A 23,551-nucleotide genomic window follows, 5' to 3' on the forward strand; every position below is an offset into this window, starting at 1 on the left:
GGTCCTCAGCGGCTTGCTTTTCTTTCGTCTAATCTGACTGCCCGCTGGGGTTCTGCGGCTCGCAAACGGGCGAAAGACCAAGCCTGTTTCGCTGGGTGTGCAGAGCGCATCGGCCGCTGCGAGCCCAACGCTCTTCTTAAAGACGGTGCTGCTTCTTTGCGTCCCGTCAGTGGCGTGAGCTGTGACACTTTGAAAGGAACGCCCGTTATAGTTAGGCTACTACATACGACACTGTAGCGGTGTAGACGCTTTGTTTTCCAAACGTTGCGGTGCTTACCGTACTGGACGTTCAGCTGCACGTTCTGTAGAAGAACGACGTTTTGAGCGTCTGGCACGTTGGACAGAACGGAACGGCGGAAGAATTTAATCTTTCCCGTCGAGCATGTGCTGGCTTTAATCTTTAATGAGGCGTCGGAGCTTTGGAAACCTTAGTGTTCCACTCTGCACACACACAGGACGGAATGGAATTTCAGCAGCTATTCTTCTACTGCGCAGACTTGATTCATTTCAGAAACGCAAAAAAATACGTGGGCAAATACGGCAAAGTCGCTGTTCACTTTGTGGGTTTAGGTAGTATTGAGAAAGAATGGGGAAAGAATGAACAGCCAACTTTCAATTGATCGCTGAACTACGTTAGTGTGTTGGAATCGGACTTCTAAGACTGTGTGGCTGTCAGATGCTGTTGTGGAGCCAGTTGGCCGAAGCCACTTTGAAAAATGAGCTCTCAGGGTCTGCAAACATAGCGAGAGGCTGAGAGTGGGGAGAGGAAATGTGCTGCAGAAATCACAGAGAGCGCTACCTCAGGCCGAAGATTCAGATGTCAGATCAGGCCACTGTAGAAAGTGAAGCTTCCTTGAACAGAGATGAACTGAACTTGCAGCAAACGTGTTCTCTTTAAAAGCTGCTTAGCGGTGCTGCTTCACGTACAGTCATTTTCAGGAACTGGTCAGTACAGTGATAAAATCTGAGCAGGTTTCCGGGTTGCGAAACCTCGTCTGGTGTAAGCATAACCAGTTACGTTGGTGCAAACTGACCTCTGCGTTGCCTTATTTGCCATTTCAAAATGTCCCCCGGGTATTACGTGTAGGTTGTGTGATGGGAATTGGTATGAAGCGTGCCGCTTGCCTCTTTGGCCTGACAGCCACCGTTCATTTAGCTGGCACGTTACACGCCCTTGAAAATGGAAGCCAGTAAACCCGCCCTTTTAATCCAGACCTCTGGACTCGTGATTTAGGTAGGAAGTGGAGGCCGTTGTTGCCCAACGGTTTCAGCCGGGGGGGGGTGGGGGTGGGGGGAGGCATTGGGTGGCTGCAGCCGGTCTCCGTGCCAACCTGACTAGATAGATAGTTTATTTCGTCCTCAAGGAGGAAATTCTTTCTCACAGTAGGCGCTTTCATAACACAACAGGTGAGACATACAGAAAAAAAATACAGAATTATGCAAAATACAGGATTTAAAGAACACTTACTTACAAGGGGGTCGCACAACAGAGACGAAGGCATGACTTAACATTCTGCACACCCCAGGCTGGGTTCCTTGTCACTTAAGCGAAGGTTGCTCATTCAGACTTTCCCCCCCCTTCCTGGTTTTTTTTTAGAGGATGCCAGCTCCGATCAGACTCCGGGAGCTGATCCGGACCATCCGGACGGCTCGCACCCAGGCCGAGGAGCGGGAGATGATCCAGAAGGAGTGCGCTGCTATCCGGTCTTCTTTCAGGGAGGAGGACAACACGTACCGCTGCAGGAACGTGGCCAAGCTCCTCTACATGCACATGCTGGGCTACCCCGCACACTTCGGACAGGTGAGGGAGAGGCGCACCCTTCGTTCTGCGGTGCTGGAGCGGGGCGGTGTCCGAAAAAACACCCCCCCCCCCCCCAGTTCTTTTCTCTAGCCCGAAAGTGAACGACCTGGGACTCCTGCACTGTTTTAGTTTTTTTTTCCAATTTTCGTACTTTTTGGCAGTTTGCTTTCTTGTCTGTTTGGATGCCGGATGTTATTTCCTGTCTTCTGCTGTAATCTGTTTCCCCATTCCCTTATTCTGCATTAGCCACGTAGCTGTGCGCCGGCCCTTTAAGTGAACGGCGGCGGATGTGTGTTTTTCAGTTGGAGTGCCTGAAATTGATCGCTTCTCAGAAGTTCACAGACAAGCGGATAGGGTACTTGGGGGCCATGTTGCTGCTGGATGAGAGACAAGACGTCCACCTGCTAATGACAAACTGCATCAAGAAGTAAGAGGCTGCAGGCGCCCTTTCTGTTCCGCTCTGCCTCTTCCAGAACAGCTTTGTGATTGGTGGAAAGACTTTTCTTTTACTTTTGATGCTTTATTAAACCTCAATGTCAATTTCAAGTACAAATCAAAACCCATCAATACACACACACACACACACACACACACTAACAAAACAAAAAAGTGGAACCAAAAATAAAAAGCCTGGTCACAACTCATCGAAACCAACTCTGACAACGCCTCCGGTTTCCCTCACCACTCCCACCCCCATCAGTGAGTGTACTGTCACAGCCCTCCTCATCAGCCACACAAACTGCACCCCCCCCAATACACCATGTTCTACAGAATGCGTCAGCGCTGTTCAGTTTGGGGCTTGTGGAATACGGGCAGTTCTGGTGCCTTTGCTCTGTGGAAAATGTGAAGTTTGGGGCAGAGCTCTGTAGCATTTGGTTATTGAAATGGTGTTTTTTTTAGATGACCTCTAAACCTGTCTGACCGGTGGCTCGTCTCTCTGTCTGTCCCCCCCCTTCCTAATATTCCTTTGCCCTCTTTCCCTCATTCTTTTTCTCTCTCTCTGTCTGTTCCTGGGCATCACTCTCCCTGTCTCCTTATCTGTGCCGCCTTCTTTTTCATCTCCTCTGTCCACAATTCTTCCTCTCCCTCTTTTTGTCACTTCTTTTTCCCTGTCATGGTCGTCTACCCACCCCTCTCCCTTTCTTTCTCCCTGCTCCCTCCCTCTCTCTCTCTCTCTCTCTCTCCAACTCTCTCCCTCCCACCTGTCTTTCTGTCTCTCTCCTTCTCCCACCCGTATCCCCCCCCCCCCCGGTTCCTCAGTGATCTGAACCACAGCACGCAGTATGTGCAGGGCCTGGCTCTCTGCACCCTGGGCTGCATGGGCTCGTCAGAGATGTGCCGGGACCTGGCTGGGGAGGTGGAGAAGCTGCTCAAAACCTCAAACTCCTACCTGAGGAAAAAGGTACCTCTTCGCCCCAGCGCATCGCCTGAGTAACCCCATTAAAAAAAAAAACAATAAAATAAAAAATACGAAGAGGCTTGAAACCCAAACCCTTAACGTCATGGAACACACACCAATATACCACATTTGGTTGTTTATTTCATTTGGTACAATTACATTACTAATTTGACAGGGCTAAAAGACACTGTTGATAGGTATAAGGGTGAGGCTGCAGTATTCTTGGAGGGATTTCTGGCATTGTAAGATTTTAGTGGCCTATTTACAGTATGGCAGTAGTACTAAAACCTTATTTGTAAAGTGCTTTTCATACATTCTGTGCAAAGGGCTTCACAAATAAAATCGCAAGATCACGATAAGAGCAAAGTACCAATGGACAAAAGGAATTAATAAAATGATAAAAGAATAAGAATTGTACAAGTAATAAAATTGGGAAACATGACTAACCTGTTAAAATTCTAAAATACACGTACTGATTTGGTATTGATTTTAATTGGAGATTTATATATGTGGTTGTGATTGGGCTGTGTGGCTTAGCCAGTTTTAGCAGTGGCGCGTAAAGTAACATTTTACGACCCTGAAATTATGTTCTCTCGTAAAATATTTAAGTTTAAATATGCGGCGGTGTTTTTATGGAAGTCCTTGTAGCTCTTAGCGTCTTTTGTGCGGGTGTTTTTGTTGTGCTGGATTTGCATGGCAGAGTGCTCATTTAAACCAGGGCAAGTCAGAAAAGCTGAAGAGCTGCTTTTATTATAATTTTTTTTTCTTCTTCTTTTTTTTTGGTGTAAAAATCAGGCCCAGGTGGGTTTTATTATTCTATGGTGGATTTGAATTGCATCTGCAGGCTGCTCTGTGTAGGTTTTTATTTTATGGTGGATTGTAATCACGTCTGCAGGCTGCTCTGTGTAGGTTTTTATTCTATGGTGGATTGTAATCACGTCTGCAGGCTGCTCTGTGTAGGTTTTTATTCTATGGTGGATTGTAATCACGACTGCAGGCTGCTCTGTGTAGGTTTTTATTCTATGGTGGATTGTAATCACGTCTGCAGGCTGCTCTGTGTAGGTTTTTATTCTATGGTGGATTGTAATCACGTCTGTATGCTGCTCTGTGTAGGTTTTTATTCTATGGTGGATTGTAATCGCGTCTGCAGGCTGCTCTGTGTAGGTTTTTATTCTATGGTGGATTGTAATCGCGTCTGCAGGCTGCTCTGTGTAGGTTTTTATTCTATGGTGGATTGTAATCACGTCTGCAGGCTGCTCTGTGTAGGTTTTATTCTATGGTGGATTGTAATCACGTCTGCAGGCTGCTCTGTGTAGGTTTTATTCTATGGTGGATTGTAATCGCGTCTGCAGGCTGCTCTGTGTAGGTTTTTATTCTATGGTGGATTGTATTCACGTCTGCAGGCTGCTCTGTGTAGGTTTTTATTCTATGGTGGATTGTAATCACGTCTGCAGGCTGCTCTGTGTAGGTTTTTATTCTATGGTGGATTGTAATCACGTCTGCAGGCTGCTCTGTGTGCCGTTCACGTGATCCGGAAGGTTCCCGAGCTGATGGAGATGTTCCTCCCGGCAACCAAAAACCTGCTCAGCGAGAAGAACCATGGTGAGACGCCTCCACAGGCCCACCTCTCAGCGCTGGGGGGCGGGGGGGGGGGGCGTGCTCTTCAGATGCCGGCAGCGGGATTCGACTGCGGTCTTTCTGACCACAGTTCACAGCTTTCCGCGGTCACTTTAGGCGCATTCCTTTTCCCGAAGTAGCTAAACTTGACGGTGTGGCGAGAAGCTGTCCACCATAGAGAGGCCTGGGATTTTAACAGGGAACAGCCACAGGAGGTGGTCTTAAGTACAAGCCAAGTACTATAGGAGTAAAAGAGAGGTTCTGTTCGCCGTTGACTATGTCAGACGAAAGCGTGGCGGGGTGCAGGTAACACACACAGTCTCTACTGGAGGACTTGTGGTCCTCCGAGCAAGCGCCATGCAAAGTGGGCGTAGACTAGACTTTGGAATGTTTGTTTCGGAAAGTTTCCGAACGTTACGGACGCATCCTTTCCGACGCTTTCCGACGTTCCGAACAGCACTTCAGCTGAAGCACGGGGAAGCCTTTAAGCGTAACACCAGTGCTCTGTAGAGTGGACTTTCCCTGTATTCCCTGATGTAGTTTCAGAGCTCAAAAAGGTGGCTGTGAAGAAAGGGGGAAACAAACAGAACTGCTGATTGTAATCTCACTCTGCAACTTTCTTCTTGCTTAATCTATGCCTAAGCCGATGGCCTATGCCACGTGTTTTTATTCTTATCCATTGGTTTTTATTATTATTATTATTAATGTATTTTATTTTTTATGTTGTGTGTTTTTTTCCAGGTGTTCTTCACACGTCTGTGGTTCTGCTCACAGAGATGTGTGAAAGGAGTCCAGACATGCTCTCGCACTTTCGAAAGGTACGGCACAGGAAAGGATCCACTGCTGCTGGATCTTTGTAGTGTTTTTTATTTTTATTTTTTAGCATGTTTTGATATTTGGAATTTTTTTTTCTTCTATGAACTATTGGTGTCTTTAATGAGCCGTGAAAGGTTTCGAAATTTCAGGGTTACCATTGGGTGTTGACCAGACCTGGGTCAAATACGTGTTTGTTTTGGATTCAGATACTTTTCTATGCGTTTGCTGATCTTGTCTGGTGTATTGGAACTAATGAAATACTCTCAAAAAAGCGCAAACCCCGCCTTCTGGTCATATTTGCAGGCTCAATCACACCAGGCAAGATCAATAGAGCACAGAAAAGTATTTTAATCTTAAACAAATGCGTATTTGACCCAGGTCTGGTGTTGACTGTAGCATCTGTAGAATTGCTTTAAAAATTCTGATGCCATATTGCTCCGGTCACTGGAATATTTGATGCACAGTATTGTGTAGCGCCACAGTTAAACACAGCTGGCCTGACTGCTTTTTTTTTCCTTTTTTTCTTTTGCACTTGGGACATGTTTTTGCATCCCACATTCAAACTTTGCGTGCACATTTCCTTTATAAACTGCCTGCTGAGAGGTCCCCCGTTATTTTAAAATATTTTTTAAAAAGTGATTTTCTGCTTGTGTGCCCCCCCGGACTGCATTTACACATCATTCATTTGGAGAATGAGTCCCCCCCCCCGCCCCGCCCCCCTCCCAATTCTGTCTCCTCCCCCCACCCCACTTCTGAATCAGCTGGTACCTCTCTCTGCAACCTCGGTCCCAACACCAGCCCCCCCCCCCCCCCCCGTCCATACTCATGACCTGAACATTATTTTAATCTCTCTCTTGAAAGTGAATCTCTTCCAGTTCCTCCTAACATCTACCTCATATTTTTTCTGTCATTTGTCTCTGTTACAAATCCCTGCATTGTGTTAGAATGAGAAGGTAAGAGTGCATTCTGGTTCATAGCTGGTGCATGCTGTTACAGAAATCATTCCCCATGCTCATCATTAGATGTCGTCAAATTCTTGTGTTTTAAAAAGTAATTTTCTGTTTGGATTTTAATCGTTTTTCTTTTTCTAATTTGTAGTTTAGGTCCTGTGTTTTATTTCTTTGATTTAAACAACAACAAAAAAAAAAGTCATTGCGGGATATTATTTTAGTTCTGTTTGTTTGTTAAATGCATTTCCTTACCGTTGTCCAATTTTCATCCTTAAACTAATCATAGTTTGGCTTTTTATTCATTTTCTCACCATGTGGTTTAAAATAACATGAATGTTGTTAATGTTTTAAGCTAATCAGCCCGGGTGTTGTCAGCAAGAACTGGTGATTCTTCTGTTTGTCTGACTGAGTACTGGGAACTAGGCACTGCCACCCCGAACTTGAAACCAATGCGTTTGGGCCAGAGATCCTGTCAAAAATGACAGCTTTTTATCATAATCTCACAGAAAGAATTCAACTTAATGCCTTAACATCCCTGGAAATAATTAAAACAAAATGCATTGATTACGAATGCTGATTGCTTCATTGTAGCCAAATGATGAAGTATATTGAGAAATGCATTTTACTTTTCTATGTAAAACATACACAGTGAATTTAGTGCTAATGGCTGATAAATTCTTCAGCATTGTGACCCTGTTGATGTAGCAGACTAAAGGACAACTAGTTTAACATTTACTAGGTCTGTATATGATTGGCAGGCTAAACGACAGGCCACAGGTAGTAGGAGGCGTGTTTTAAATCAACAGCGGTTTAGTGTCCCGTGCTGTAGAGCAGCTGTAATTTCTGAGCCGTATGTGCGTTCTGCGGCTCTGGCCTGTTGAGGGGGGTCTCTTGTCCAGAGCCCGTCTGTAGCGCCTCTCTATTGTGTGGTTGGTTTTTGTAGCTGGTCCCCCAGCTGGTCAGAATCCTAAAGAACCTCATCATGTCCGGGTACTCACCGGAGCACGACGTGTCGGGCATCAGCGACCCCTTCCTGCAGGTGAGGCGCCCCGCTCGCCCCTCCTCCTGCTGCCCTGTGTTTGTGTGTGTGTGCTCCTGTGTGCTTGTGTGTGTGTGTGTGTGTGTGTGCTTGTGTGTGTGTGTGCTCCTGTGTGCTTGTGTGTGTGTGTGCTCCTGTGTGCTTGTGTGTGTTTGTGTGTGTGTGCTTGTGTGTGTGTGTGTGTGCTCCTGTGTGTGTGTGTGTGCGTGTGTGTGTGTGCTTGTGTGTCTGCTCCTGTGTGCTTGTGTGTGTGTTTGTGTGTGTGTGCTTGTGTGTGTGTGTGTGCTCCTGTGTGCTTGTGTGTGTGCTTGTGTGTGTGTGTGTGCTCCTGTGTGCTTGTGTGTGTGTTTGTGTGTGTGCGCTCCTGTGTGCATGTGTGTGCTCCTGTGTGCTTGTGTGTGTGTTTGTGTGCTCCTGTGTGTGTGTGTGTGTGTGTCTGCTTGTTTGTGTGTGTGCTTGTCTGTGTGTGTGTGTGTGTGTGTGGTGTTTTTTCTTCTCATCCCCACCCCCGGCGCTTCTCGACCGCAGTGTATTAGCTGGCGGCGATTGATTGGTCTGTAATTCCAGGTGCGGATATTGAGGTTACTCAGAATTCTGGGTCGGAGCGACGACGATTCCAGCGAAGCGATGAACGACATCCTCGCGCAGGTGAGGCTGACGGTCCTGGCCGACATGGGGAGACCCTGCAGCTCTGCCTGTGTCTTCTGCAATCACACACACACACACACACACACACACACACACACGCTGGTACTTCTTCTGTTTTAGTTTGACATTTTTATCGTCCTGCCTATAGGTTGCGACCAACACAGAGACGAGTAAAAACGTGGGGAACGCGATCCTCTACGAAACTGTCCTGACCATAATGGACATCAAATCGGAAAGTGGGCTGAGGGTGAGTTCCCCTAGGAAGGGGTCTTTTCTCTCTGTCTTCATTTATAACTGCGTATCCACAATAAAGGTGGCAACAGTTTGTATATCCTATATGGAAACTCGCAGAGTCTTGCTGTTTCAAACCCACGAGCATAAGATTCAGTGTGGTTTTTTTTTTTTTTTTTTGCTGAGTATACAAGGGATGTTGCATAAAATATAATTTATTTTTAAATGCGTTCTCTGCAGGTTTTAGCTATTAACATCTTGGGGCGCTTCCTCCTAAACAATGACAAAAATATTAGGTGAGTTATGTCCTCCTCCTGCCAAGCAATGCCATCTGCTTTCTGAAGCGGGCATTTAGAAACATTGGGCAATTTATTCTGCTTTGGCATTTTTCTGTTGCTCAAAGGTATGTGGCATTGACGTCCTTGCTGAAGACGGTACAGACGGACCACAATGCAGTGCAGAGACATCGGAGCACTATTGTAGACTGTTTGAAAGACCTGGATGTGTCCATCAAGAGGTGAGCGGGAGAGGGGGGAGATTGAGCTCGGCTGCGTGCAGACGTTTTGTGGATGAATGTGTTGTGTACGCCACCGTCGGTTAAGAAGAGCGTGTTTTTCATGTTTCCGTGACTACGGCGTTTTCCAGACGCGCGATGGAGCTGAGCTTCGCGCTGGTGAACGGCAACAACATCCGCGGCATGATGAAGGAGCTGCTGTACTTCCTGGACTCCTGCGACCCAGATTTCAAAGCGGACTGCGCGTCGGGAGTCTTCCTCGCTGCCGAGAAGTAAGGCTTCGGTGCCGTTAAAAGTACCTTTTTAAAATAACTGCCGTCTCCCGTTCGGTCTTGAAAAGCTCCTGACTGCAGCTCGTTAGTGTGTGTGTGTGTGTGTGTGTGTTAGTCTTATGGACTAATGTTCAGGAATGTTAGAACGTGCTGATGTTCAAATGTAGCGGAGCCTGTTAGCCTTGTGTACCACGCAGTGTGTGTTTGGGGGGATGTTAGATAGAGCGTGCTGATGTTCAAACGTAGCTTAGCCTGTTAGCCTTGTGTACCACACGGTGTGTGTTTGGGGGGGATGTTAGAGCGTGCTGATTTTCAAACGTAGCTTAGCCTGTTAGCCTTGTGTACCACACGGTGTGTGTTTGGGGGCGATGTTAGATAGAGCGTGCTGATGTTCAGACGTAGCTGAGCCTGTTAGCCTTGTGTACCACACGGTGTGTGTTTGGGGGGATGTTAGATAGAGCATGCTGATGTTCAGACGTAGCGGAGCCTGTTAGCCTTGTGTACCACACAGTGTGTGTTTGGGGGCGATGTTAGATAGAGCGTGCTGATGTTCAGACGTAGCTGAGCCTGTTAGCCTTGTGTACCACACGGTGTGTGTTTGGGGGGGATGTTAGAGCGTGCTGATGTTCAAACGTAGCTGAGCCTGTTAGCCTTGTGTACCACACGGTGTGTGTTTGGGGGGGATGTTAGAGCGTGCTGATGTTCAGACGTAGCTGAGCCTGTTAGCCTTGTGTACCACACGGTGTGTGTTTGGGGGGGATGTTAGAGCGTGCTGATGTTCAGACGTAGCTGAGCCTGTTAGCCTTGTGTACCACACGGTGTGTGTTTGGGGGGGATGTTAGATAGAGCGTGCTGATGTTCAGACCTAGCGGAGCCTGTTAGCCTTGTGTACCACACGGTGTGTGTTTGGGGGCGATGTTAGATAGAGCGTGCTGATGTTCAGACGTAGCGGAGCCTGTTAGCCTTGTGTACCACACGGTGTGTGTTTGGGGGGGAGGTTAGAGCGTGCTGATGTTCAGACGTAGCTGAGCCTGTTAGCCTTGTGTACCACACGGTGTGTGTTTTGGGGGGATGTTAGGGCGTGCTGATGTTCAGACGTAGCTGAGGTGAAGTGACTGTTTCGCACGGGCTGTAGGGTTCTGCTGAGGCCAGTCGTAAAAGCGGTCAGTTAATGTGTTTATGGCCTCCCGCTCTACGCCGTGTGTGTGTGTGTGTGTTAGCCTTTCCGTGTTCCGCAGGGCTCTGCAGACGGGAATGGGTCACTTATTAAACCGCTGGGTGTATATAAAATTTTTTTTTAAAATCCATCTTAAGGGCTCGACTGTGCGGCCGCGTTTAATGCTTCTGTTTGCACGACCTCACGTGGGAATGCCATACCAGCAGAGCCCTCGTCTAGTGAAGACCTTTAAGGACCTTTACCTGTAAAACACATGCGGTGCAGTCCGCAAGTATTTGGACACTGTGTCGCTGCAAAAACTTGCGGACTGGACTGTATGTGGGCCCCACCTGTGCTTCATATTCATCCTTTGCTGTCATCAGTCACTCGTCTGTTAACCCACAATGGTCTTGACTGTTTTTTTCCCCCACTTAATGCCACTAACTGACGCTTGTTTTTGGTCACAGGTATGCCCCCTCGAAGCGATGGCACATAGACACGATTATGAGGGTCCTAACGACGGTACGGAACCCTGCGCCGGGGGACTGGTCCCGCTCTGTGGCGTTTTGGGGGGGGGGGGGGGGGGGGGGGGGGGGGAGTGCTTCGCTTTCATCGCCCTAGTTTTAGGCGCTTGGGTTGGGAAGATGAGACTGACGGTGGGAGAAGCGCTGCTGAGCTGTTGGGGGATGAGAGCTTTGAGTGATCCATCGACTGAAACAATGATGAGACTTCAAGCACTGACAACGGCTTTTTAATGTTAGGAATAGCTGTGCTAGTGTCTGTTTTAATGTAGGAAAGGACTGTACTAGAATCTGTTTTAATGCTATAAAGACCTCTACTAGAGTCTGTTTTAATACTAGAAAAGGCTGTACTAGAGTCTGTTTTAATGCTATAGACGGCTGTACTATAATCTATTTTAATGTTGGAAAGGGCTGTGCTTGAATCTGGTTTTTATGTTTGAAGTGGCTGTACTAGAGTCTATTTTAATGCTTGAAAGGGCTGTACTAGAGTCTAGTTTTATTTCCGGCATGATCTACTGGGGAAATAACATTTTTTTCCAAAGCTATTTCTGCATTTTAGTTTTGCTAATTCGTTTGATAATGAATCTTTGTGTAGACAGAGGCCCTTTTTCTAGCCCAGCCCAGGCCAGCCCATAGTGTCGCCATGGTAATGGGGAAGTGAGGAGAGGTGTGGAGGCTGACTCTGATGCTTAACACGAAGCCCTGAGAATCACTGCTCCTCTGTTAGATCAGCGAAGCCCTGAGAATCACTGCTCCTCTGTTAGATCAGCGAAGCCCTGAGAATCACTGCTCCTCTGTTAGATCAGCGAAGCCCTGAGAATCACTGCTCCTCTGTTAGATCAGCGAAGCCCTGAGAATCACTGCTCCTCTGTTAGATCAGCGAAGCCCTGAGAATCACTGCTCCTCTGTTAGATCAGCGAAGCCCTGAGAATCACTGCTCCTCTGTTAGATCAGCGAAGCCCTGAGAATCACTGCTCCTCTGTTAGATCAGCGAAGCCCTGAGAATCACTACTCCTCTGTTAGATCAGCGAAGCCCTGAGAATCACTGCTCCCCTGTTAGATCAGCGAAGCCCTGAGAATCACTGCTCCTCTGTTAGATCAGCGGCTCTCAGGCCTGGTCCTGGGGTCCCCCCCTGTGTACGCTGGGTTTCCTTCCAGCCCTAACAGTAATGCCTGACCTATAACGAGCTGCTCGCTGCTTTTAATTAGGCTCTTTCAATGCCTAATGAGGGATGATTTACTCTCTCACTGCCCCGTTATGTCTGGAGCAGGTATTCATCACAAAGAGTGAAGTTTCAGTCATCCTTTAAAGACTTTAAGTCAGCCACGTCAGCTCTCAGATAACTTACGCAATAACACGTTCTTTTTTTTTTATTTTTTTTTTTTACATTTGTACTGATCAACGGACAGACCTTCAGCTGAAACGAGCGAGTTTCTAAATGCCGAAGGTGTGGACGTGTGGTCTTTGTAGCCAAACCATTTGTGTAAAATGAAGTTGAAACGCAAAGCAACTGGTGCTGAACCTTGCCTGCACTGTGTTGTGCTCTGTATCTGTATTCACAGCCAGGGGATGGGGACCGCGCTTCAGGAGATTGTCATGGGCCTGTCACGTTGGTTCCTCCTTTATGATTTGTAATAACTAACCTGGATTAGCTGTCCCCCTGCACAGGTTGAGTGGCAGGTCATATTGCAGTAGAGTTTGCAGGAGGATTTATGCAGAGGGTCTGTGTAAATAGCGCTCAGTCCCCCCTCTCCCGCCTCCACTTGTCCGGTTTTAAACGAGGCCTTCCTGGTCCCCGCAGGCGGGCAGCTACGTCCGGGACGACTCGGTTCCCAACCTCATCCAGCTCATCACCAACAGCGTGGAGATGCACGCCTACACGGTGCAGAGGCTGTACAAAGCGCTGCTGGACGACATCTCTCAGGTGTGTGTGTGAGCGTGTGTGCGTGTGTGTGTGTGTGAGTGAGTGTGTGTGTGTGTGTGTGTGTATGTGTGTGTGTGAGTGAGCGAGCGAGCGTGTGTGCTTGTGCATGTGTGTGTGTGTGTGTGTGTGTGTGAGAGTGAGCGTGCGTGCTTTTGTGTGTGTGTGTGTGTGTGAGAGTGAGCGTGCGTGCTTTTGTGTGTGTGTGTGTGTGTGAACTTGTGTTTTTGTGTATGTGTGTTTGAGAGAGGGATAGAAAGCGTGTGTGTGTGTGTGTGTGTGTCTACACCCTGTGAATATATGTCTGATTAATAGGCGATTTGTGTGGATTTTATCGCACTGGGTATTATTGATTACCTAATACTTTGTGAATTGATTTTCCAAAAAGAAATGTTCGCATGAAAATGGATAATAGCGTGTGTAAATGTGTCTGATGGCGTGAGTGGTGCCGAAATGCAGTCGCGTCTCCCCCTCTGAAGCGGGTTTGTGGGGTAATGCCTTTGTTTGGCCTGTCTGCTCCTCCAGCAACCCCTGGTGCAGGTGTCCTCCTGGTGCATAGGGGAGTACGGAGACCTGCTGGTGTCGGGACAGTGCGAGGAGGAGGAGCCCATCCAGGTACGGCTGTCGGGCCCCAAAAGAGTCGCTGGGACCGCTGGGGGAGTGAGCTCCCTCTCCCTGAGGACTCCCTGAGGTGTAATTGTTGCTTTTCTCCTCCTCACCTGGACGGCAGGTGACGGAAGACGAGGTGCTGGACGTGCTGGAGGGGCTCCTGGTGTCCAACCTGTCCTCCCCCGTCACCCGGGGTTACTCCCTCACCGCAATCATGAAGCTGTCCACGCGCTTCAGCGGCGTCAAGTGAGCACCTCCCCAATTCCCCACACCCCTGTTCCCCTCACCCCTGATTCCCCACACCCCTGTTCCCCTCACCCCCGGTTCCCTGTACGCCTGCACCTTGTACCCCTTAACCCCACTGCTCAGGCATGAAGCCTGTTTAACACCAAGAAGCAGCCCTGTGCAAGCGCCACTCACCCCAGAGAGGGGAGATGAGTGGCGGGGGGGGGGGGGTCTGTGCCGTCCCATCTGGGGGATCTCTGAGCTTTCCTGTGAAGCCCCGTGCCGTTTGGCAGTTAGAGCTGCTGGAGGGGGCGGGGCTAATACTTCTCTCCTGCTGTTTGCGCTCTCCAGCCGAATCAAGAAGGTGGTGTCCATATACGGCAGCAGCATCGACGTGGAGCTGCAGCAGCGGGCGGTGGAGTACAACGCACTTTTCAAGAAATACGATCACATGAGGTGAGCCGGCGGCCAATGGGAAGCCTTTGTGACTCTTCGTAACTGCCGGTTTGCGTGTGAGCGGTGCCTTGCGGTGCCTGCGCTGTTGGGAGAGACGTGCTGTAGCGATCGCTGCCAGGAATCAAAAGCAACGGGGCTGCAGAACACTGGCTTAGAATTTTAAAAAGGCCTTCCAAGAAAACCGACTTTTCAAAGGGTCAATTAATCGAAGCTGGATGTAATATGTTCGAGAGTAAACCTGGTTGCTGTTTAAGTCTGCCTTTCTGAGGGGGGCCAAACTCAATTTCTCTCCCCTCTCTCTCGCTCTCTCTCTCTCCCTCCCCCTCCCTCCTTTTCTATTTCCCTCACTTCCTCCCTCCCTCCCTACCTGCTCTCTGAAGGCCTGCCTTACTGGAGAGAATGCCCGTGATGGAGAAGACTGCCACCAACGGGCCGACGGAGATAGCGCAGACCAACGGGGAGGCGGAGCCCTCTGCCCTGGACTCCAAAAACCTGCCCGCTGTCACACAGCCCACGAGCCAGGTGAGGGGGGGGGGGGCCTCTCTCATGGGCTCGGCTGGTTCTGCCCTCACCACCATGGGCACGCTGGTGTGTCTGTCTTTAATAACGGGCATGCGTGGTAGACATGGAGTAAGCAGCCTCCTGGGTATTCGGATGCTCCACGCGCTCCCTTCGTGATCGCACTAGGCCCCCTGCTGGTGGAAAAGTGGAAGTGCTGGCATAGCTTTTTCCTTTATTCCTTGCTTCTTGTACATTCTGTTACATGATTGGAAACAATCGTTACTGACTGTGCAAGACTTGATTAACACCCATTGACTGTACAGGAGTAGATTACCGCCCAATCAGCTTGGGTTGCTGTGGGGATAAATGTCTTGAATAGCTGTCTCTTATATTCCAGGCTAACGATCTGTTAGACCTCCTTGGAGGAAATGATGTCGTGCCTGTGATCCAGACGGCCCCGCCCACAAAGCCTGCATCTGCTGGAGGGGAACTGCTGGACCTGCTGGGCGATCTCTCACTATCAGGTAGAACACAGCTGCACTCTAGCTCCGCCTTCTCTCTATGAGGTAGAACACAGCTGCACTCTAGCTCCGCCTTCTCTCTATGAGGTAGAACACAGATGCACACCAGCTCTGCCTTTTCTCTATGAGGTAGAACACAGCTGTGCACTAGCTCTGCCTTCTCTCTGTGAGGTAGAACACAGCTGCACTCTAGCTCCGCCTTCTCTCTGTGAGGTAGAACACAGCTGCACTCTAGCTCCGCCTTCTCTCTATGAGGTAGAACACAGATGCACACCAGCTCTGCCTTTTCTCTATGAGGTAGAACACAGCTGTGCACTAGCTCCGCCTTCTCTCTATGAGGTAGAACACAGCTGCACTCTAGCTCCGCCTTCTCTCTGTGAGGTAGAACACAGCTGCACTCTAGCTCCTCCTCCTCTCTATGAGGTAGAACACAGCTGTGCACTAGCTCTGCCTTCTCTCTATGAGGTAGAACACAGCTGTGCACTAGCTCCGCCTTCTCTCTATGAGGTAGAACTCAGCTGTGCACTAGCTCCGCCTTCTCTCTATGAGGTAGAACACAGCTGTGCACTAGCTCCGCCTTCTCTCTATGAGGTAGAACACAGCTGTGCACTAGCTCCGCCTTCTCTCTATGAGGTAGAACTCAGCTGGGCCGCTGTAAGTAATTGGAAGTAATGGAAGTAATTAACTAGCTACATATTAGCAGGGTAATGTGTCCATTTAGCTTTCTGGCTATGGCTCTCATTGGTTGTTTTTTCATCATTTCACACTGTACTCCAGGCAGAGCTACCATAGGCGAAAGAGTAATAATAACGATGATGATGGATAGCATTTATTTAGCACCTTTCATCTCATCTGTGGAGGTGGTGGGGAGTGGGGGTGATGGACGGAACTTGGCTCTACCATCATCGGCGTGCAGTGGCCGTCCGGGTGGCGCGTGGCGGCCATTTTGCGGCAGGACGGGGAGGGAGGGATTTATTGAGCCCGGTGGGATGGATGGTGGGTAGATGGGCACGCTGAGAGTGCAGTGATGGGAAGACGAATCCTGCTAGCTCATGCAGTCGGGCCCTGGGGATCTGTAACAGCCACAGCCGCACAGCTCTCACGCCTCTCTCTCTCTCTAACTGCGCCTGTTCCTCTCATCATTATTACCCTTCTGCTCAGGTAGACGTCTCGGGTCATTTTTAGCTCAGTTTTGAATAGTTTGATACAATGGCAGTGCGCCCACTTCTGGGATTTGATCCTGCAACCTCCTGGTGTCCCGTTCCCAGTCCTCTCCGTTACAAGCCTTGGCTTTATCAAGAATTATAACCTGGCAGAGCAGAGAGAAACAGCTGGCATGTGGGATGATCTTCATCAACTGCGCGACTTCTGTGTGATTTTAAAAGGAAGTGGAAACACGTATTTTCAGAAATTAAACATTTTTTAAAACGTAGGTCAGACTGTTTGTAGCTGAATACTTATTTAGCTCTCTGAGCAGCTGTACTTGAATGCCGCTGAGCTTTTGTTTGTGAAATGCCCAGAATTAGAGGGTAGGACCTACCCCCTACCCCCCAGAGTTAAACTGCTTTTTGATTGGCGGTTCCCAGGTGGGCCGACCCCTGCTCCGGCCCCGCCCGTGTCCATCCCTCAGCCCGCCTTCCTGCTGGACAGCCTCACCTCTCCGCCCCTCTTTAATGACATCACTGCAGGTGAGAGTGCAGCACACCTGGGCCTTCTCATTGACCTCTCTCTCGCTCTCTGTCTCTCTCTCCCCCCACTCTGTCCCTCTTCCTCTCCCTTTCTCTGTCTCTCTCCCTCTGTCCCTCTTCCTCTCCCTTTCTCTGTCTCTCTCCCTCTGTCCCTCTTCCTCTCCCTCTCTCTGTCTCTCTTCCTCTCCCTGTCTTCTCCCTCTCTCTGTCTTTCTCCCTCTGTCCCTCTTCCTCTCCCTCTCTCTGTCTCTCTTCCTCCCCCTCTCTCTGTCTCTCTTCCTCTGTCTCTCTGTCTCTCTCCGTTTCCCCTCTTCTCTTCCCTTTCTGCCTATCTCTGCCTGTGCGTGAACAAGAGAGAGGCGTGTGGAAGAGAAATGGAGAGAGAGTAAAACAAATTTCTTCCGTTCTCTTCCGTTTTCATCCGCAGCTATTCCACCAATGACGGCGTACAACAAGAACGGGCTGAAGATCGAGTTCACGTTCGAAAGGTCAAACCCCAACCCCAACATCGCCGTCATCACCATTCACGCCTCCAACACCACCGAGGCGGAGATGACCGACTTCGTGTTCCAGGCTGCAGTACCAAAGGTGGGTTCGGGTTTTAGGCCACCAGCTGTTACCTAGCGACGTAAGCGCGCATCCACCCCACCCTGTGCGCGATGGAACCAGACCTGTGTTGTAGCAAAGCTGCCATGGCAACGTTGCTTTGGGATGTTTGCATCACGGCAACAGGTGCAAAGCTGATGGCTTTGCTGCTGGCTGTGGTGCTGAAGATGGGTGTAGCCGTATTAAATCCACACAGTGATGAGGATAAAGGCTGTGATGTATTAAAGAAAGGAGTACAAGCACCACACACAGGATGTTACTGTGGAATTGGTGCTACTACAGCAGGAATGTAAGAAGTTGTGGTTGTCATGTTGACTCCTGCTGAACCAAGGTGAAAGGCAAATGTACTGCAAGCTGATCCTTTTCAGGATGTCTGTTCTTTGTTACTGATGTAGCCTGGTCAATTACCTGGCCTTGCTGTAGGTCATGATTCATTTTTTTTTATCATGACCTACGGCTGAAAACTACACATGGTGAATTTGTTTACTGTGCAGCGCAGAAGTGAGCGGTTGTTGGTGTTTAAAGATGTTTATAAAATGAAGTTTGAATAATCAGTTATAATCAGAATAATCAGTTATAATCAGAATAATCAGTTATAATCAGAATAAAAATCAGCGACCCTCCAGCGTTAGCGCTGTAGTTAGCCTCTGGTGCAGGGTTAGCGCTGTAGTTAGCCTCAGGTGCAGGATTAGCGCTGTAGTTAGCCTCTGGTGTAGGATTAGCGCTGTAGTTAGCCTCTGGTGCAGGATTAGCGCTGTAGTTATCCTCTGGTGCAGGATTAGCGCTGTAGTTAGCCTCTGGTGCAGGGTTAGCGCTGTAGTTATCCTCTGGTGCAGGGTTAGCGCTGTAGTTATCCTCTGGTGCAGGGTTAGCGCTGTAGTTAGCCTCTGGTGCAGGGTTAGCGCTGTGGTTAGCCTCTGGTGCAGGGTTAGCGCTGTAGTTAGCCTCTGGTGCAGGGTTAGCGCTGTAGTTAGCCTCTGGTGCAGGGTTAGCGCTGTAGTTAGCCTCTGGTGCAGGGTTAGCGCTGTAGTTAGCCTCTGGTGCAGGATTAGCGCTGTAGTTAGCCTCTGGTGCAGGATTAGCGCTGTAGTTAGCCTCTGGTGCAGGATTAGCACTGTAGTTAGCCTCTGGTGCAGGGTTAGCGCTGTAGTTAGCCTCTGGTGCAGGGTTAGCGCTGTAGTTATCCTCTGGTGCAGGATTAGCGCTGTAGTTAGCCTCTGGTGCAGGGTTAGCGCTGTAGTTAGCCTCTGGTGCAGGGTTAGCGCTGTGGTTAGCCTCTGGTGCAGGGTTAGCGCTGTAGTTAGCCTCTGGTGCAGGGTTAGCGCTGTAGTTAGCCTCTGGTGCAGGGTTAGCGCTGTAGTTAGCCTCTGGTGCAGGATTAGCGCTGTAGTTAGCCTCTGGTGCAGGATTAGCGCTGTAGTTAGCCTCTGGTGCAGGATTAGCACTGTAGTTAGCCTCTGGTGCAGGGTTAGCGCTGTAGTTATCCTCTGGTGCAGGGTTAGCGCTGTAGTTAGCCTCTGGTGCAGGGTTAGCGCTGTGGTTAGCCTCTGGTGCAGGGTTAGCGCTGTAGTTAGCCTCTGGTGCAGGGTTAGCGCTGTAGTTAGCCTCTGGTGCAGGGTTAGCGCTGTAGTTAGCCTCTGGTGCAGGATTAGCGCTGTAGTTAGCCTCTGGTGCAGGATTAGCGCTGTAGTTAGCCTCTGGTGCAGGATTAGCACTGTAGTTAGCCTCTGGTGCAGGGTTAGCGCTGTAGTTAGCCTCTGGTGCAGGGTTAGCGCTGTAGTTATCCTCTGGTGCAGGATTAGCGCTGTAGTTAGCCTCTGGTGCAGGGTTAGCGCTGTAGTTATCCTCTGGTGCAGGGTTAGCGCTGTAGTTAGCCTCTGGTGCAGGGTTAGCGCTGTGGTTTACCGATGTCTCTGTGTCCCCAGACGTTCCAGCTCCAGCTCCTCTCCCCCAGCAGTAACATCATCCCGGCACTCAACCAGGGAACCGTCACACAGGTCATCAAAGTGCTCAACCCCCAGAAGGTATGCCCCCGCCCTCCCCCAGCCTCTCCGTGGGGCCCAGGACACGGGTACGAGCGCCCGCCCCCACCCCCCCCCCCCTTTTTCCAGCCCGCTTTTAACGCCCGTCTCTCTCGTTTCGACCCACAGCAACAACTGCGAATGAGGATCAAGCTCACGTACAACCACAAAGGGTCCTCAGTGCAAGACCTGGCCGAGGTCAACAACTTCCCCCCCCAGTCCTGGCAGTGATGGCCTGCGGGCCCCGCCCCCTCTCTCCCCTTTTCAAGGGAACTATGGGGAAGGTACCAAACCCCCTCGCCCCTCCCCAAACCCCACCCCTCCTCCCCTAAATCGATCTCCCTGTGACATCACTGCGGACTGCTACACTGGGGTCGCACAGGGAAACAATGGAATCTTTCTGACACACAGCGATGATGCGACGCCGTCGCCGACGGTGACGGTGACTAGGACGATGTCAGCGAAAATTGGAAACATATCCATTTACCCCCCCCCCCCCACTTTTTTTTTTTTTGTTTGTTGTTGATTTGTTTCACCTCTGTCTCTGCTCGCAATAGGCACTGCTTTCACCCCCACCTCTCCTTTTGCACGTGCACTCGAAACACGTTCTCTTTCTCTGGCCCCTCCCCCAGCCTCGTGGGAAGTTGAGCCATCCAGGCCACTGTAGAAAGAGCCCCCCTCCCCACTCCCCCCACCCCTCGTTTGACATGAGCAGTCATCACTGTCTGATTGTCTTCTGGTTTTGTTTGGTTTCATGTTTTTATCTGAATCTGGAAATGTAAAATGTTGGGATATATTTGATTCTTGTTTTCAGCTTTTAATGAAATGCAGCTGAGCTCTTTGGAGTTTGCACTTTGATCCACTCTGTCCACCATGCAGAATTAAGGAAGTTTGGTTTCTTAACTGGGCTCTAAAATCTTGTGCATGCTTGTGCGTGCGCGTGTGCTTCTGTGTGTGAGCGTGTGTGAGCGTGCTTGTGGGTGTGTATGCGTGCGTGCACGTGAGTGCATGCGTGTGTGTGCGTGCGTGCGTGCGTGTGTGCGTGTGTGTGTGTCTGCATGTGTTTGTGGGCGTGTGTGCACGCGGGGTTGGGTTTGGTGTCGGAGCAGTTCATCTTTTTCAAGGTTTGGTGTTTGAGATCCTAACTTATTTTGTGTAATGAAGAGTACCTGTGCCCTGCTCTCTGTGTCATGTTAAACACAACGCTTCTGTTGGGTCCCAGGATCCAGTTTGCACTTTTACCGGGTTTGCCCCATGCAGGTTCTCCCTGAAATGTTGCAGTTTGTCAGTGTGAGAGTCTGTCCATCCTGCTTTTAAGAATCCAGACCGTAACGTTCATCTACTGTAGCAACTGTAACGGTTGACCCTCTCAGCAGTTGAAATGGTTGTGGAAGGAGAGGACCTGAAGTCGATTTGACTTGTCTGGTTCCCCCATGTGAGTCTTGAGTGCAGCTTCTGAACAATAATGTATAATAATCTTAAAGGGAAACCAGAAATTAATTTATCCCCTTGAGAAATAAAAAAAAATTGAAGTCTCTTTATTTGTTGAACTTGTGTGGATAAAGCACATCTGTTCTGTGAGGAGTCTTGATTTGGGAGTGTACTCAGTGTTGACTGTTTTATGTCCTGTCCAGTCTACTAAATCAGCTTGTTTTTTTCCCCTTTTTTCCACCATGAGAGATTTTCGGAACACCAGAACAAGGTCAAGTCTGCTCTCTCTCCCATCTTGCATTTTTCTGCCGTTTTTGATGTATGCTGTATCATAAACCTTTTTGGTTTCAAGCGTAATCCAGTAAAAAAAAGAGAAAAAATGATCTGCATTTTTTTAACGCCCTTGTCTGGTAGTCGTTCAGGATCACTGTCAAATTTTTCTTCTTTGTCCGAAGAATGTTTTAATAGTTTAAAGATGGAAACCGCTGAAAGAGTGGAGACATCCGTGAGTCGATTTGAATAGTTTGCAGGGCTGTTAATGTTGGTCGCGGAGTAAGCCGTGTTTTAAATAAAGATTTCAGCACGGTGTCAGCGAATCACAGATCAGATCTCTTTAATATCAAGCGGTTCTGATGCCAGTTGAAACTACAGATATGTTGTCATGAATACAAGCCCAGCTGCGCGACTGGTTTTGGTGTCAGACTGACTGTTTTGGGTTGTGGAGCCGTGTCCTGCGTACGCCCCCCCTCCCCTCCCCAGCGGTCTGCGTAGGACCCCCCCCCCGTCTCCTGGGCGTAGCCACACACGCTAGCGGTGTGTGAGCTGGTGAATGTAGCGCCGTGCGCAGCTCTTCGCTTCCCTCCGTTTCTGTTCCGTGGCTTCTCCTCTCCGTCTGGTCCTCTTCGTCGTGAAGGAAGCCGGCGGGCCTTGTTCTTAGCTGCCGCGCTGCGGTCGGTCAAGGACTTCCTGCAAAATAATGCCCGGTGTCAAAGCTGCCACGCCGCGGACGGTCAAGGACATCCTGCAAAATAATGCCTGGTATATCAAAGCTATGTGCCTTTTGCCGTTTGGGCAAACGTTGTTGGGTTTGGTGGCCCGTGCTTTTTGGCCGGAGGTTCAGGCAGCCGTAGACGGATGTCAGGTGATGGTTGAGTTGCCTAGCAACGAACAGAGCTCAGAAGAGACGGACGAGCGTGAGAGAACTTTTGCTGTTGCAGAGAAAGCTTTTGAAAACGTGTCCAATATCAGGTGTTTTTTTTTTTCTCTTCTCTTTTCTTTTTGCTCTGCCCTCGGTTGCAGTACTTCACCAAAACTAAACCATGAATGACACTGTTGGAAACGGAAGTGGTCAACTGAATACCTCATAGTTATTTTTTTCAGTGAACTCTTTCACATCAATCATTAGACCTGCTCATGCAAAAAACTATGTCCACTATCATGGGTACATCAATAGGACACCATTTTACACTTTGCTAACCTGCTCTTTTTTTAAATGTTACCCTGTGTCTACAGATGCACCCATATTTAATTTCATCTACTGGAATGATGTTTTGCTTTCACATGCATTAGTCTGTACTAACTTTTAACCTTTGTGACCAAATCAGAGATTCTATTTAGCTTTGGATATTAAATCTTCTCAAGCAATGATCTGTATATGGAGAAATCTGACTTAACATTTGTTTCTGTTTTTTTGTTGTTTTTTTGTCTTGACTGAATGACTACATTCTGTCCTAGTGTTTGGTATAAAACTGAGAGGCTGTGTAACTGTAGAAATTGTCCAATGCTCATCCTTTGGTGGAGATCAGCTCTTTTCTAAGAGTTTGTTTCAGAATTGCTCACGGTTTGTGTTGAAATAGATCTAAGTTAATATCATAGCCTGGATGATTTCTCTGATTCCATGTAATTTGAAAAAAAGATCACAATATATGCTGCCTGTATATTGTACATAACTGTAAAACGAACAAGCAAATTACATTGAAAATAAAGTTAACTATTCAAAGACCCGGTTACAGATTTAGTTAGGTTAAGTCGTTATTTAACCAGTATGTGTAGTTATTTGAAGGGAGAGGTTTTTTTCTTCCATGGTATTTACATTATTTTGCCCCATGTACCTTTAAAAGTTTCTAGTTTTTCCCCAATGAGTTGAAACTGAATTCGCAAAAAAAAAAAAAAAAAAGAAGTCCTTTGTTACACTCTGGTTGCAGGTAACAGGACATTCCAGATTTAGATGGCAATTTGATACGTTCAGCCTCATTTTGTGCTCCAAATTTATAATAAAAAACATGTTACATTCTAACATACGTTATTTTGCTACAGTCAAACCAATGGGAGTCAAATTTAAGTAATGCACAAGACGCCTTGTTCCTTTGGATGACTGTTCGGTGTGGGTTCTGGTGGATGGCTGGAATTGGAGGGTTGCGGTAGATCTAAAGTGCGTTCGGAGTGATTTACTACTGATGAACTTGATGAGCCCAGTTCTGTAGCGGCGCACAAGATGCAGACTGCTTGTCTGTATCGGTGATTGGCTCATGTTGTTTACATTCTCTTCATCAAAGGTACCCAGGGTTCTACAAGCCTCTCTCCCTCTCCCAAAAAACATCAGCGCAG

At 48.7% G+C, this 23,551-nt stretch overlaps 1 protein-coding gene and 1 non-coding gene across 5 annotated transcripts in view; both read left to right on the forward strand.

Moving 5' to 3' along the window:
• Window positions 1-23,526, forward strand: part of LOC118227354 (AP-1 complex subunit gamma-1) — a 35,237-nt gene extending 11,711 nt beyond the window's left edge. For 2 of the 4 annotated variants that reach the window (XM_035417720.1, XM_035417721.1), the window contains exons 2-24: window positions 1,598-1,801; window positions 2,104-2,228; window positions 3,062-3,203; window positions 4,706-4,802; window positions 5,559-5,635; window positions 6,578-6,586; window positions 7,527-7,622; window positions 8,190-8,270; window positions 8,419-8,517; window positions 8,742-8,797; window positions 8,905-9,018; window positions 9,147-9,287; window positions 10,911-10,965; window positions 12,767-12,889; window positions 13,412-13,501; window positions 13,617-13,741; window positions 14,072-14,176; window positions 14,557-14,698; window positions 15,075-15,201; window positions 16,785-16,886; window positions 17,314-17,474; window positions 19,418-19,516; window positions 19,643-19,744. In XM_035417720.1, the coding sequence (XP_035273611.1) occupies window positions 1,601-1,801; window positions 2,104-2,228; window positions 3,062-3,203; window positions 4,706-4,802; window positions 5,559-5,635; window positions 6,578-6,586; window positions 7,527-7,622; window positions 8,190-8,270; window positions 8,419-8,517; window positions 8,742-8,797; window positions 8,905-9,018; window positions 9,147-9,287; window positions 10,911-10,965; window positions 12,767-12,889; window positions 13,412-13,501; window positions 13,617-13,741; window positions 14,072-14,176; window positions 14,557-14,698; window positions 15,075-15,201; window positions 16,785-16,886; window positions 17,314-17,474; window positions 19,418-19,516; window positions 19,643-19,744 (2,469 nt within the window). In that variant the 5' untranslated portion in view covers window positions 1,598-1,600. Of the gene's footprint in view, window positions 1-1,597; window positions 1,802-2,103; window positions 2,229-3,061; window positions 3,204-4,705; window positions 4,803-5,558; window positions 5,636-6,577; window positions 6,587-7,526; window positions 7,623-8,189; window positions 8,271-8,418; window positions 8,518-8,741; window positions 8,798-8,904; window positions 9,019-9,146; window positions 9,288-10,910; window positions 10,966-12,766; window positions 12,890-13,411; window positions 13,502-13,616; window positions 13,742-14,071; window positions 14,177-14,556; window positions 14,699-15,074; window positions 15,202-16,784; window positions 16,887-17,313; window positions 17,475-19,417; window positions 19,517-19,642 lie in introns of those variants that run through there. The other 2 variants (XM_035417719.1, XM_035417722.1) reach the window with 2 other exon arrangements.
• On the forward strand, window positions 11,117-11,193 carry LOC118228553. Its single transcript, XR_004765526.1, has one exon. It is a non-coding gene; the product is annotated as a small nucleolar RNA SNORD71 (small nucleolar RNA).
• Window positions 23,527-23,551: the final 25 nt, after the last annotated feature.

The sequence above is a fragment of the Anguilla anguilla genome, chromosome 5 (genome assembly GCF_013347855.1).
Source record: "Anguilla anguilla isolate fAngAng1 chromosome 5, fAngAng1.pri, whole genome shotgun sequence".
Classification (NCBI taxonomy): domain Eukaryota; kingdom Metazoa; phylum Chordata; class Actinopteri; order Anguilliformes; family Anguillidae; genus Anguilla; species Anguilla anguilla.